Genomic DNA, 14,552 nt, shown 5'->3' with positions numbered 1-14,552 from the left:
AGTTCAGACAGTGGGTGTTTGCAGGGCTGTGGTTTGGGAGAGAGAAGCTGCAGCTCATTGAGCAGAGGAAACAACAAAGGCTGCCATTGAGAGGGAGGGGTGTTAAAGACCCAGAGCACCCCTAAAGGAAGCCGAATGCTCGCTCTCTGGGGTCTGCACCGTGCCTCCTCTCCCAGCCTGTTGTCGGCCGAGGCCGATGGAGAAAGGAGGCATTGTCTCGTTGCGGGAGACAGGGGGCCGCGGCGCTGTGGCGCTGTGGTCCAGACCCGCCTCGGAAAACCCGGGGCCCACCAGGGAGCCCGGACTCCCGGCCTGTCGCTGCTCCCTTAATAAGGAGGGGCCCTAGTAACGAGGTGCAAGGCAGCTCGTCGTCCAGCAGGATTAAGCGCAGGAGACAACCCCGGCCCCCCACCCCCGCCCCCGCCCCCCGTGAGTCATCGACCTCGGCCGCTTCGCCAAGCCCCCGCGTCGCGTCCCCATTCCAGATTCCGGATCTGGGGTCGCGTCCAGCGTTTCGGAAGTCTCCAGGAATATAAAACGCTGAAAGCTTTCAAATGAAGCACGCAAGCCCCAGCTAATAGGAAACCAATGCTGACAGCAGCATTCCAAATAATAACAGGAGAGGAGCTGTTGGTTTTTAGCAAAAATAAACCCTTTTTTATATCGAATCACTTATTTGTTTCTCCTTCGCGTGAGCAGATCAGTCATCCTCAGGCCTGTCTGCAAACCCAGCAGTCTTGCAATGGGAGTTCTAGAGCTCTGTAAGCATGGTAATTCGCCATGATGTAGCCAGGGCCTGTTCCCAGGCAGGGGAGCCCCGCCTGGAGAGTTGCTAGGAAAGGGAGATGCGGTGCGGTGGGGGGGGGCACTTTTGAAATCCAGCCCCTTGCTTCGACTGGCCTTCCTGGTCCCTGGGCTTCCCTGTCTGTCCCCCTGCGGCCTCTTCAGCCTCCAGCCATCAGATGGGCCAACAAGGCTCAGGAAAACAGGCCTACCTCGGGGCCGGAGCGTGTCCATGGCGACGGGGACCTGCGGGAGGGAACGCCTGCGTTTCTCCGTCGGGAGTCACGGGCCCCGCGCTAAGAGGGCTGTTTTTTCTCCTTATCGGCAGTCCGCGTTTGCCGTGTGGCCCCGTCCCCCCTCTTGGAGCGCCTCATCGGGGCCAAACACCCAGTCGACCCAGCCTGCTCCTTCGGCGTGTGTTCCCTGTTCTTCCTGCTGAAATCTCGTCCGCAGAAGAAAGACGCGTCCTCCCCGCTAATAACCCGGCGTGCGCGCCGCGCCACGTCCATTACCGGAAAGGTTAATGCGGACCCCGCCGCCTGGATGAAAGCTCCCATTCCCGCTAATACAGCACTTGCCCCTGTCCCTCACACCGCCATACATCTCCCCTTAACTGGCTTCACGTCCCCGGGTGACCTTCTCGCATCGCGGGCGGGGGCGATGTGTGCGCCTGGTCCCGTCCCCTCTCTGACAGGGGACAAACGCGTCCGGTTGACCCCGCGCTCCTGGGGTGTATGAGCAGGGAGACGCGTGGACTCGTATGAGCGAGGAAGTCATCCTTCTTCTCCGGTTAAGTGACAGGCTCTGCCGGGGAGCCGAACTTATCGTCAATCATTTCCAGCCCTGGGGTAAGAGAGAGCAATGCAACGGAATTAGTTGAGATTTCATTTTGCCTTCTGTGAGGGAAGGACAGAGTGGTGACGGTGGTGTGGTGGGGCGGGGGGGGATCTCTGCACTTTTAAAACCATCACTCAGATCACTTTCATCAGAGCTGTGAAGAACTCTTTAAGGATGCGCTTTCCGGTGAGGCTGTCATGTGTGTAAGGCTCCAGTGTTTTGGGTTTTTTTTCGCTCCGGCTGCTCTTCCCGTCCGCCTGCTTCCCCCCCCCCCCCCCCCCCCCCCTTCCGTCTGAGGGGGGAAAATTGTACCGAAACGTTTACCCAGCTCTCCTCTTTGACCTTCACAGTCTCTCACCTCTCCTCTCCCCCCACACCGCCACTCACACGCTCGTCCCCCCCGTTTTCCTTCCAGTTCCCCTCGGCATCTCAAAAAGCAGCCTTCCATAGATGTCTCTTCCTAACGGGAAAAAAAAAGAATTTCGGGGATATCGAGAGATAGAGAAGAAATAACCAGACTCCTCCTCCCCCACAATCATGGCCTCCTGATAACCCCCCTCTCTGAACTGGCTCCCTCACTCTGCTCTCCTCCCCACTGAGAGCTGGTGTGTGGGGAGCGGACTGGCGCATCATCCAGGTGGGGCTGCACACTGGGGGTGCTGGAGGGGATCCCCAGGACCTGTAAAGAGCTCTGAGTGGAGTGTCCAGAAAAGCGCTATAGAAGTGTAAGCAATTATTAGCATCAGTTGATTTAATGCACAGAGGCTGGGAAGCAGTGGGCCTGTGGTGTCTCACGTAGGCTCGGATTCTGCTGAAGGTTGTGATTTCCTGGTTGTACAGGCAGGAAAGGGTGCAGGGTTCTCACATGCCAGAGGAATTTCATTCTCAACAACCCGCACACCTGCGTTTTGCGATTGCAGTGCACGACTGAGGACATATAGAGTGATAAGCTCTTGTCGCAAGGCCAATCATATCGAGCAGTGCCTGTCTAGACCGTGAGGCAATTTTGCTTTCTGTGCTGAATATTGGCCAAGTCCATTATTTCCAGCAGATGTACGATCGTTTATTAAAACTCTGTAACGTGGAATTTAAACCCGTATAGTTTAAATGAAATCCGTCGCGATTTCAGTTTGAACGAATAGCCTCTACCCGCATCGACATTCACGCGCAGATAGATCATCAGCCATAATGAAATGAGAGACCACATCTGTGGTACAACACCAAGCACAAAACGGAGGCAGTGGAACCAAAAATAAAAATGACATTCTTGGCTCTATGCATCGTGCAGGGCCTGACACGTGTGCTTAAAACAATACACCACAGGGGTGCAGGAGTGCAGTGGGCAAACAAATCTGTGGGGTATTTGTGCCGTTGTGCAGGAAGTTGGTCGTTTTGCAGTGGTAGGGCTCCGTGTGTCTGCTAACTGAAGGTTTGCACCACAGTTGCTGTAAAACCCTTTCAGAGGTCAGATTGCTCTAAAGTGCACTTTAATATTCGAGGCGTACCATAGAAAATTTAAAAAAAAGATTCAATTGTTTTTTGTCCCGTTGTCAGGTTAAATCGAGCTGAAATTAAATTATTGTGCCGATTCTATGAGGTATTACAGCAGCAGAACAATATTCCCACCTTTCCATTAGTTCTGAGTGCTGAATAGCCCATCGTTTATTATAAATGTCTTTTTTTCCTGTTAGTCTGAGCCCATTGTTCAAATCGAGGCTTTGCAGCGCTGCTCTCTCTGCCAGCGGCTGCAGGCGGAGGCGCTGCTCCCTCCACTCTTACGGACTCAAACGCCTATTTTTAGTGATCCTGGCTTCATGGTTAACCTGACGAAATGCTGTGTGTGAAGCTGCTTAAGCGCGTGAAGTGCCCTCCAGGAGCCACAGCAGAGCTGTGAAAGCATCTGAAACGATCTGTTGCCACGCCGCTTGAAAATAATCTATCGGCGGACCGGGAAACGCGAGCTGGCGGAGGCAGCGCGATCGGGCTGCCGTGGGACCCCCACAGGCCGGGAAACGGCCGCCACTGGTTTGGCTCGGGGACACTGGGGGCTCTCAGTCGAGGGGCAAGTGGGGGGAGGCGCTGTGACCGAGCACACCCACACACCCGCCCATCCACAGACACACCCACCCGCCAACAGACACACACATCCACACACCCACCCACCCACGGACGCACACATCCACGCAGTCCACACCAAACAACGTCCACATCTTCAGCCCAGACCCCTTACCTCACAAATCCTGTCTACGTTGCCACACTTGGGGATGTCCTGACTGGTGAGAGGTTGGTGCAGCTCTCAGGACGCCTGGGCCCCAGGTCTGAGGGCCACTCTCAGGGCCCCAGGGCTCTGTGTCTTAGGGCCGCTCTCAGGGCCCCAGGGCCCTGTGTCTGAGGGCCGCTCAGGCTCCTGGGTACCTGACCCTGTGTGCCACACCCAGAGCGCAGTGCAGTAGCTCAGCACAGCGGGGAAAACCTGGGCATAGAGAAGGCATGGTCTTGTGCTGTAGGCTATAAGAAGTTCTACATGAGAAAAGGCCAGTTGACCTATCTAGCCCATTTGGTGGTTACCAGCTAATTGATCCCAGGCCCCCATTCCCCTTGCAAGAAACCGGGGTACAGGCATCAACCACATGGCTGGGCAGCTTGTTCCACACTCCCTCCACTCTCTGGGTACAGAAGTACCTCCTGTTCCCAGTATGCGATGTACAGCACTTCCACTTCAGTTTCCACTTGTGTGAGCTCTGGTCCGTGCTTCATTGTTCATTCATTTCTACAGTAACAGGAAGTATTAGTCACTGGCTAGTCGGGCACCTGTTCCAGAACCGAGCTCTCACGCGTCCAGAGCTCCCTCCTCATGCCAGCCGAGCAGCGCCGCCCAAGACGACCAACGACATCACTTCCTCCTGCAGCACGTTGTGCAGGAGTCCTCTTTACATTCCTGAGTTTTTCAAACCGGCCAACCTGCCAAGACAAATCGAAGGTCGCAAATATCAAAATTCTCTTTATAGCCTTCATGTGGAACATGGCGTAGTGGTTTCAGCAACCGAAACTCTGCCAAGCGTGAAAAATATTAACTGCAAAGTGGTATTCTCTGAGCAAACCAGAACCCCGATAAAAATTGTTACAGCACACATGTGTCTAATTAGGGTTTTATTTGGCTTCCTGGCTGGTTGTTGACCCATAGCAACGTCATCTTGCCTTCCCTCACTTCAAAACAGGAGGAAACGAAACATTGTTCCAGCACTTCGGTGCTGATGGGATTCCTGAAGAGGGGGCAATCAGATTTTGTATCCAGACTGGATGTGCGTGCGTGTGTATGTATAGTGCCTGTGCGTGTGTGTGTGTGTGTGCATGCTGTTGGCAGGGGGTAGTGTTTCGGGCAGTTGCTCTCAGTCTGTGGTCTCCTGGTGGGCTTGGTTAATAGATTAGCTGTTTGGAAAGGGGGAGGGGGTGTTTTTCTTTGCTCCACTCCCGGGCAAATTAATCTTGAGCTGCCGCACTCGGGCCTCCCAAGTGGCCAGGAGAAGGGGAGCAGTGAGAGTGTTTATCTTGTCAAGGGCGACAGATGGATGGATAAAGAGAGTGATGTCGGAGGTTTGACGAGGCTGTTCCCTGTTCTGATTTACGACTGGCTGCCTGCCTCCCGGTGTACCTCCATCTGTAGATAATGGGCTCCTTGTCTTATCAGTGCGTGTGCACCTATATGTGTTTCCGTGTGGCGGTGGGCAGTATCCGCGGGCAGACTCCAGGAGGGCCTTCACACAGCTGAGACGCTTTGGATGCAGTTGCTCTGCGAGTCCTCCTCTCGGACCCCCAAGGATGCTTTGCTTTGTGACGGATTCCTCTCAAGCCTGACAACGTCGACGTGCTGTTTCATCCCAAGGGAGGGGGGGGGGGGGGGCGAAAGAAACTGTTTTAACTTACTGGGCAGTTCATTTATTTAAGAGCGCTGCCCAGAGTATTCACTGGCCTGGAGCAAGCAGGCTGATCTCTGGGTTATGCTGTGGACAGGATATCCTTTGCACACTGCTCCTCAACCAGTCTGTCTTAAATACTGATTGGTCACTCATGTGTTTAAGTAAGGCAGGTGAATAGCTCTCTGTGCTTTAGATGTGAAGCCCCAGGCGCCAGAGGTGCCGGCAGGAACGGGGGTGCAGTCAGGCCATCAGCCTGGACAGGGGGGACGGCGCTCGGTGTGGGGATGTTCACGAAGCGGGATTGCCGGAGCTGTCCGCGCTGCTGTTTCCCGCCAGGTGTTCCCGGCAGGAGGCGTGCGAGAAGTGGGCGGAGCCGCGCCGGTTCACGGCGGAGCTGGCCCAGTGCGTGGAGATCAGCGTGACGCCCAGCAACGTCTCCGTCACCGCGCCCGCGATGGAGGTGCGTGTCATCTCCGCAGCCCCGCCGTGCGGGTCACGAGCCTAACGTTGAGGTTCGGGATTTGGGATGGCGTGAATTATTGGGGTGGAATGTTCCGGTATTCTCCCGAATTCGCCCTGGAATAGTGGGAGCAGTGCCAGCCTTGAAGCTGGCTTCGTACAATAAAACACTTCGGCTCGCAACTCTGTTAGAGAGCGATTGAGCCTTTGCTCCGTCCAGGACGTCCCGCTGAGGGGACAGGTGCTTGTTGGTCTCTCCGGGGGTCTGAGGTCTCTCTCGCCCTGCAGCTGAGCGTTAAGGTCCGCAACGTCCCGGAGCTGCTGGCGGGGGTGACCTGCTCGTTCGGGGAGCTGATGGAGAGCGAAGGGGAGGTGCTGGCTAAGGGGCAGGTCCGGTGTACGTCCCCCTCTCCGCGGGACATCCCGTCTCTCACACAGGGGCACGGTAAGGCCGGCAGCAATCGGCAGGAGCGTACAGCTGGAACAGCTGGATATTCTCATTGATCAAATTTAGACGATTTGAATTTGTTTGACAAGACGCATTGCGATGTCTCGATGGGCCACATTTATCAAATCAGCACTACAGTGATATCCCGCAAAGTGTTGATCCTTTATTCATTAATTCACAAATGTGTTGCAGCTGTATGTAAAGCAAGGCTTCTGTTGCCAGATGCTTCTCAAATGTGTCTCTCTGACAAGGCAGCAGATGACATGAGCCCATGGAACTGCTTCACACCTCTGTGAGAACACAGTGGTCTGACCTTCGTTCTTATAATCGCAAGCACTATGTATGGATCACTCCCCGCTACATTAAGAAATATGCCGTGTAAAGATGTGTACACAGTTATTTATAGCGTAGGCCTTTAATATTGCATGAAATACTTGCAATGTTTTTAATGAAAAACTTCTATTTGGTGCACTGTTGCAGTGTTTAAGTGAAGAATGTGCTAGAACCGTCTGATGGTCCTCATGGGGGGAAATTGATCTGTTATCTGTTGATTCACTGTACAGGGCACTCTTCCCCATCGTGCGCTGGGATCTGCCTGTCCAGGGTGCAGCTGAGTTTTACTGCACCTCGGCGCACGATCGGAGACGTACCCTCTTGGCCTCAGGTCCTCTGACCAGGGCTCGCTCACTCCTGCCTCTTGTCCACAGGAGACAAGCGTGTGGTCAGGCTGGCACTCCGCTCCAAGGAGACGGGCCAGAAGTTCGTCAGCACGGACTTCGTCTTCTACAACTGCAGCGTCCTCCAGTCGTAAGTGTCCCCCGCCCCTTGCGGTCCAGAGAGGGGTCCTCTTGCTTCCTGTCCTGTTGCAGCCCTGACGTTGGGATATTGGTCAGATGTGTAGAGGTCAAATTAAGGGACATCATGATAGAATTGTACAGTGAACTAGTAAGACTTTAGGTCGAATGTTGTGTATGACTGTGGTCTCCAGGTTACAGAAAAAAGCATTGCTCCTCCAGAAACAGTCCGGAGGAGAGCAGACAGACATGTTCCAGGACTACAGGGATTGTCTTACGCTGACAGGCTGAACGAACTGCGGTTCTGAGCAGAGAAGACTAAGAGGGGTCCCGAGTCGCAAAAAGAGGACCAAAAAAATGAATTTTGTGGGAGTGCATTTAAAACTGAGCACAGGAGACATTTTGCACCCAGGGCTGCGGTAGCTTGTTCCATATTCCCGCTGTCATGTTCTTTCAAGAAACAGCTGGATGGAGCCAGTTCAGAGAGGGGGATTATTAGGAGGCCATGACTGGCAAAGGCCAGGAGGGATCTGGCCTGGACACACCGGAGTGACCCCCCTACTCTCTTCAAGAAACGCCCAGGGATTTTTAATAACCACAGAGAGTCAGAACCTCGATTTCATATCTCTCCCGAAGGACGGCACCTTTATATAGAAGCGCAGAGATGAGCAGCCCTGTTTCTGTCCTGGCCAGCGTGCAGTGCTGACGACTATATGCCCTCTGGGTGCTGAAAGCAGCTCTGGTTTAAATGTCTTAAAGTTACTGTTTTTAGCTGGAACTGTGGGCTGCTTGATTATGCAACACGTAAGGCTCCAACTCGCTTTTAAATCGGTAGCAGGCTTCTTATTTTCCACTGTGGGTAAACTGTGGGCAAGGTGCCCACTCCGCTGAGAGCCGCTCACATGGGAAGTTTGCCCACAGTGCATAAGCAAGCTTTTTACTTACTGCTCGTGGTGGACCAGTGAAAATAGCACAGCAACAGTGAGAAGGTCCACTGCACCGCCCTCCTCCCCACTCCAGCCCACTCTTTGCCCTGCTGGCCCCTGCTGACCCCCGGAAGTGGAGTTTAACTCCGGGATCAAGGATCCCACAGCAGGAGAAACTCGGAGACAAGCAGCCCTGCTTCTGTTCCGGCCAGGGCAGTGCCAATGTCCCGTCTGGCCAGACGGGCAGTCGTGATTTCAAGAATCCTGGGAAGAAACGAGGAGCCGCAGGCGGGGGAGGAGCTGGTCGTGACCGCAGGACATGTGTGGTCAGCACACCCCGGCTGTGTGATGAGGAGGGCTCCGGGGTTCAAGCGCTGTGGCTCACAGGCCTGAGTAGAGGACGACGCCCCCAAACCTGCAGGCAGCGCTAATCCTGACTGAGCGCCCACCCACCCGCGGGGCTGTTCTTGCTCAGATTAGCAGGAGAAAAGTTTCTTTTCAGTTTTGCTCTTCGTGTGATGAGAATACAGCCTGTACAGTTGTCGGGGGCAGCTGCAGAGCGCTTAAAATTAAGCCAAAGGGGTGTCTTGCTGGTCTTACTGCGAATTGTTACAGCAGCGACTTGCATGTGGGGGACCAAGTTAGGTTTTTGCACTAACCTGAGCAGATCGGAAGTAAAAACTGCCTGCAGACGTTTTTTTTTTGTGTTGCCTCTTCTGGAGGCTGGTCTGCAGCTCTCAGAGAGTGCAGTGTGCTCTTCCACGCTCCTGTGTGGGATGTGAATGGTCATCGCGCCAGGGCACAGAATAGCTGTGCATGAGAAAGGCAGAGTTATAGGCGAGTTGGCTGCCCTACATCTCACTGCTGAGAACCCCGTTTATATCATGTTTATTTATTGAGTGCTGGGCACTCCTGAGCTGAAGCCTCTCGCTCCTCCTCTCTCCCAGCTTTTGTCCTCCTGCTACATCAGCTTTGCTTACTGCCCTGTCTGTCTCACACCTGAGGAAGGCTCCACAGCCGAAACGTTGTGTTTTCTTCCTTCTCTTTTCAGCATGGAATAAACCTATTGCTAGTTCCAGTGCTAACTTTTTTCTGCCTAGTTTCAGAAGTACCCAAATTAAAGTACATTATTTCAAATAACTTCCTTACACGGAACTGAACTCCTTAGAGTGCTAATTGAGAATTTACTCCCTTATTTCTGACTAAACAGCTCTTAATAAGTTAATTGATTATAAACAGGCGTGCCCAGTGTGGGAGGGGCACTGTAACCTGACACACCCACTGGGAGGCGCTGGCCTTCTACTGAAGTCCAGTTGTTTACATCCGAGCCGAACTCCAAGAACCCACTCATTAACACTGAATACAAATCTTGTTCTGGATTTTAGAAGCCCGTGACTAAGAGCTGGGTTGAAAAAAATGCCACCTGGGACATTTAGAACTGCTGTTGTAGACAGTGTGCTGGAAACTGGACTGGGAAAGGTGTCCTCTCTCCACAATCCATTCTCATTTTTCTTCCCTGCTGAGGAGCACTGCCTGCCACCTCTCCACACGTCCTGACCGAGCTGTGGGCAGAGGGGTTCGGGTTTTTCCCCCTCCTGTCTGGAACATCTGGTTCTGGTTCCCCTTGTGCAGAACGGATCGTGCATCCGGGCCGAAAATCAGTCGTATCTCGTCTCTAATCTAAAATGCATTATAGGAAGCAAAAACCGTTCATTTTTTTCCAGGAGTCTAAGTGTACATTGAACAGAAGAACGATTCGATTTTTTTCCCTTGCCCGATGTGAAAGAGGCCAAGAAAATTCGGAACGTGGCTCAGGCCTGAGAGATTCGAACCCGCCACAGCCGGCGAAATTGAAATTCGTCTTGTTGGAGACGTCAAAGACCTGGACGTCGTGGGAACAAAATGAAAGCCAACACACACACACACCCCTCTCTCCTCCTCTCCTTCTAGTTTCAGGTGGAATATGTTGATTTTAATTAAATGAAAATTAATTGAAACAGCAGATTTTGATTTCCTATGTGCAACTGGAAAAACCTGCAGGGAGAGGAAACTCCACGAGTCAGCTCAGCTCGTCAGTCGATAGTTTTTTTTTCTGCCTTTCTGATCAACTAAGTCCTAACAATAACTGCGTCAGAGGGCTGGTGCACCTCCACAGGCATGGGATTCCTCTGTGGGTTTGATCAGCACCCACTCTCACCCCCGGTCCCTGGGAGACCGGGACGCACACTGTCGGCGCTGTCGGCACACGGCCAGTCCCCTCGGTGGAGGCGCGACTCTGCGTTAAAAATATACTGGAGTGACAGAACAGTCCCGGCCCTGCAGAGTCCAGATGGGCTGCTCCTCTTCCCCAGCGGAACCTGGGATCTGCCTGGGCTGCTCCTCTTCCCCAGCAGACCAGGGATCTGTCTGGGCTGCTTCCCCACACCAGCAGAACCGGGGATCTGTCTGGGCTGCTTCTCTTCCCCAGCAGAACCAGGGATCTGTCTGGGCTGCTCCTCTTCCCCAGCAGACCAGGGATCTGTCTGGGCTGCTTCCCCACACCAGCAGAACCGGGGATCTGTCTGGGCTGCTCCTCTTCCCCAGCAGACCAGGGATCTGTCTGGGCTGCTTCTCTTCCCCAGCAGAACCAGGGATCTGTCTGGGCTGCTCCTCTTCCCCAGTGGAACCAGGGATCTGTCTGGGCTGCTCCTCTTCCCCAGCAGACCAGGGATCTGTCTGGGCTGCTTCCCCACACCAGCAGAACCGGGGATCTGTCTGGGCTGCTTCTCTTCCCCAGCAGAACCAGGGATCTGTCTGGGCTGCTCCTCTTCCCCAGCAGAACCAGGGATCTGCCTGGGCTGCTCCTCTTCCCCAGCGGAACCTGGGATCTGTCTGGGCTGCTCCTCTTCCCCAGCGGAACCAGGGATCTGTCTGGGCTGCTCCTCTTCCCCAGTGGAACCAGGGATCTGTCTGGGCTGCTCCTCTTCCCCAGCAGACCAGGGATCTGTCTGGGCTGCTTCCCCACACCAGCAGAACCGGGGATCTGTCTGGGCTGCTTCTCTTCCCCAGCAGAACCAGGGATCTGTCTGGGCTGCTCCTCTTCCCCAGCAGAACCAGGGATCTGCCTGGGCTGCTCCTCTTCCCCAGCGGAACCTGGGATCTGTCTGGGCTGCTCCTCTTCCCCAGCAGAACCTGGGATCTGTCTGGGCTGCTCCTCTTCCCCAGCAGAACCAGGGATCTGTCTGGACTGCTTCTCTTCCCCAGCAGAACCAGGAATCTGTTTGGGCTGACTTTTCCTGTGTGTATTGTGATCTAGCTGCTGCAGATGAGGAATAAAGCCAGTCCAGAGCTATTGCTGAGCTAGCGGACCAGGCAGTATTTTCCCATGGGTATTGTCCATGGGACAGCGAGCAGCTCCTGCTGGACTGGTCAGCCACAGCCTCATGACTGGAATGATGACTGCAGGCCAGTGGATGCGCACGGAGCAGTTCCCACAACGTGCAGTCCTATTTCCTCTGCGAAGTGGGGAGTGATGCCGGCTGGAACGAGGAGCTGAGCCCTTCAGTGGAGCCTCAGAGTCAAAGACTTTGCATTCATTTCCATAACCTGAAGTTCCTTCTTTTCAAAAAATAAATCCACACCTGTGTGCAACATGGCCAGATCCAGCAGTGAACAGGAACAGGAGGGTCGATATTCAGGCAAGCAGCACTGTTCCTGTGACAGACTGGAGCCGACATACTGCCAGAGCTGGATTCATACAACAGGAAGACGGGAAAACTGCTGTACATGAGCTCGCAGGCAGACACGCACACTCATGTAGACACACTCTTTCTCCCAATAATTTGATAGTGGCTGAATAAATGGCGTTTTATTTCTGGAAGAAATTGCCTGTCTGCTGCCAGAACGCACACAACAATCAATTCTCCAGTGTGGGGGGAGCGGATCAACACCGGGCTCTGCAGTTGCCTTGGCAACGCCTGCCGAGGCCTACCTGGCTGTGCAGCCTGTTTCAGGGCCTGTGCCAGGCTTCCTGTTTACACAGGCCCTGTGGGAACATTTAGCCCTGGAATTGTTTTCCCTTCTGGGGTGGCCGGGAGCCCACTTTTGCCGTGCCCAGCGAAGCCCTTTCCCACAATTCTTCAGCCAGCAGCCTCGGAGAGAGAGCCCGTTTCCTGTCCATCGCTGTCTCGGATAATGCCCACCTGCGCAGTGAACCCTGGCACGGCACTAAAGACGGCAGAGTGAGATCGTATCTTTCAGAAATATCCCAGGAATTCCAGGCATTTCCATAAACGGGCTGTTGTTTTTGTAAGGCTGTAATTGGGCGATGCTGGTGGGAATCCATAAAAGTTAATTCAGTACCGTCTGACAGAGCAGTTCCTCTGTTGTGGCTTTTGATTTCTTGACCACTAATTGCTTTTTTACATTTCTTTCTTTATTAACTTTGAACTTTTTACTCTGCTTAGAGCCCTGAGATTGAGTTACAGAACACTTTACAGCCCAGCACCCCAACACTGAGCTACTGAACACACTGAGCTCCTGAACACACTGCAACCCAGCACCCTGACACTGAGCTACTGAACACAGAATGCAGCCTGGCATTTTGGAATTGAGCTACTGCTCATCACACTGTCTCCCACATGGCCGAGTCCAGTCGTTGCAGTGCCCGCTCCATTAGCGTGTGAGAACCTCACTGGAGTTCAGTCTTGCAGGCTTTGCTGGAACAAGCTGGGGCTGGGCTGAATTTATGGGTGTATAAAAGTATTACTGACGCAGCACATTGTGAAGTTCCGCAGAGACTTAACAGACACTCTGTTCATGTTATTTACTGCGGCTTTCTGCTGCTGTCCCGAAAGTCGGCCCGTGGTCAGCGCTGGGATAGAGGCTGTTCACATGGGGTCTGGCCTTGTCCCTGTTTCAACTTTCAAAGGTCCCACTTCCACACCAATCAGAAGGCCTGTCTTGAAGAGCACAGGTTTTGTATGGAGCTCGAAGAAATTGCACTTTTTAGTTTTATTAGAGGGCGTTGTCAGTGCATCAGAACAGTCATTTAAAATGTTCCAAACACAAGCTTTTCTGCAAAAGCCTTGATACGTTGAATTTTATTACGTTTTATGTCTTCACACCAGCATTGCTCCTGGAAGCATACAGAGCTCCCTGGCTTGCATTGCTATTCAGCCACAGCCTGACTAGACAGCATCCCGAGTCAAGACACCTGTAAACTCTGAAAGAGGATTTGCAGGAACTCCCATCTTCCCTGTCACCCCACGTATCTGATGGACCGCTGCTTTCAGCAAACAAAACTCAGGAAGGGTGGCTATTGAGTACTGTTAAGGAACAAGTACAGCTTTATTCCATTCTGAAAAGAGAAGAGAAGAGACACAACATTTCGAGCTTGAAGAAGGCTCCTCAGCCGAAATATTGTGTTTCTTTTCTTCTTTTTTCAGCCTGGAGTAAACCTTTACTTGTTCCTTTCCAGCCTACGCATGCTGATGCAGCTCCCTACTTGAACTATTGCATGTGTTTATCTACCAGTCTCTGTCTACTTCATGTTGATCTTCAGACCCAAGGTCTTGCTGCCTGGGGTCTGTGTGTCTGTCCTGGGGGGACGGTGATCAGCCTGTGACCCTGCCCTGTCTCCCCAGGTGCCTGTCGTGTGTGAGCAGTGCCTTCCCCTGCCACTGGTGCAAATACCGGCACATCTGCACCAACAACCTGGCCAACTGCTCCTTCCAGGAGGGTCGCGTCAGCGGAGTGGAGGTAACGACCTGTGTGTGTGTGTGTGTGTGTGTGTGTGTGTGTGTGTGTGTGTCTCTCAGGACTCGTCTTCCAGAGCGTGACTCCTCGACTTCTCTTCTCTCCACGCCAAGCATCTGATTAGGGCCGTATCTGCAAAAGCAGGACAGGTGCAGGTGTAGGACAGAACAGGTCAGGAGCCCAGTGTCGGGGTGCTGGACTGCAGTGTGTTCAGGAGCCCAGTGTCGGGGTGCTGGACTGCAGTGTGTTCAGGAGCCCAGTGTCGGGGTGCTAGACTGCAGTGTGTTCAGGAGCCCGGTGTCGGGGTGTTTAGGAGCCCAGTGTCGGGGTGCTGGACTGCAGTGTGTTCAGGAGCCCAGTGTCGGGGTGTTTAGGAGCCCAGTGTCGGGGTGCTGGACTGCAGTGTGTTCAGGAGCCCAGTGTCGGGGTGCTGGACTGCAGTGTGTTCAGGAGCCCGGTGTCGGGGTGTTTAGGAGCCCAGTGTCGGGGTGCTGGACTGCAGTGTGTTCAGGAGCCCAGTGTCGGGGTGTTTAGGAGCCCAGTGTCGGGGTGCTGGACTGCAGTGTGTTCAGGAGCCCAGTGTCGGGGTGCTGGACTGCAGTGTGTTCAGGAGCCCGGTGTCGGGGTGTTTAGGAGCCCAGTGTCGGGGTGC

The 14,552-nt window shown here is 53.7% G+C and overlaps 1 protein-coding gene across 1 annotated transcript in view; it reads left to right on the top strand.

Moving 5' to 3' along the window:
- plxna3 (plexin A3) overlaps positions 1 to 14,552 on the top strand; it is a 133,318-nt gene that overhangs the window by 65,311 nt on the left and 53,455 nt on the right. Inside the window, exons 6-9 of the mRNA XM_088937736.1 lie at positions 5,874 to 5,997; positions 6,285 to 6,441; positions 7,152 to 7,251; positions 13,789 to 13,903. Of these exons, the coding sequence (XP_088793862.1) occupies positions 5,874 to 5,997; positions 6,285 to 6,441; positions 7,152 to 7,251; positions 13,789 to 13,903 (496 nt within the window). The remainder of the gene's footprint in view (positions 1 to 5,873; positions 5,998 to 6,284; positions 6,442 to 7,151; positions 7,252 to 13,788; positions 13,904 to 14,552) is intronic.

This window comes from Atractosteus spatula, chromosome 2, assembly GCF_055471065.1.
Source record: "Atractosteus spatula isolate fAtrSpa1 chromosome 2, fAtrSpa1.hap1, whole genome shotgun sequence".
Taxonomy (NCBI): Eukaryota; Metazoa; Chordata; class Actinopteri; order Semionotiformes; family Lepisosteidae; genus Atractosteus; species Atractosteus spatula.
This window is presented reverse-complemented; position numbering and strand designations above follow the sequence as displayed.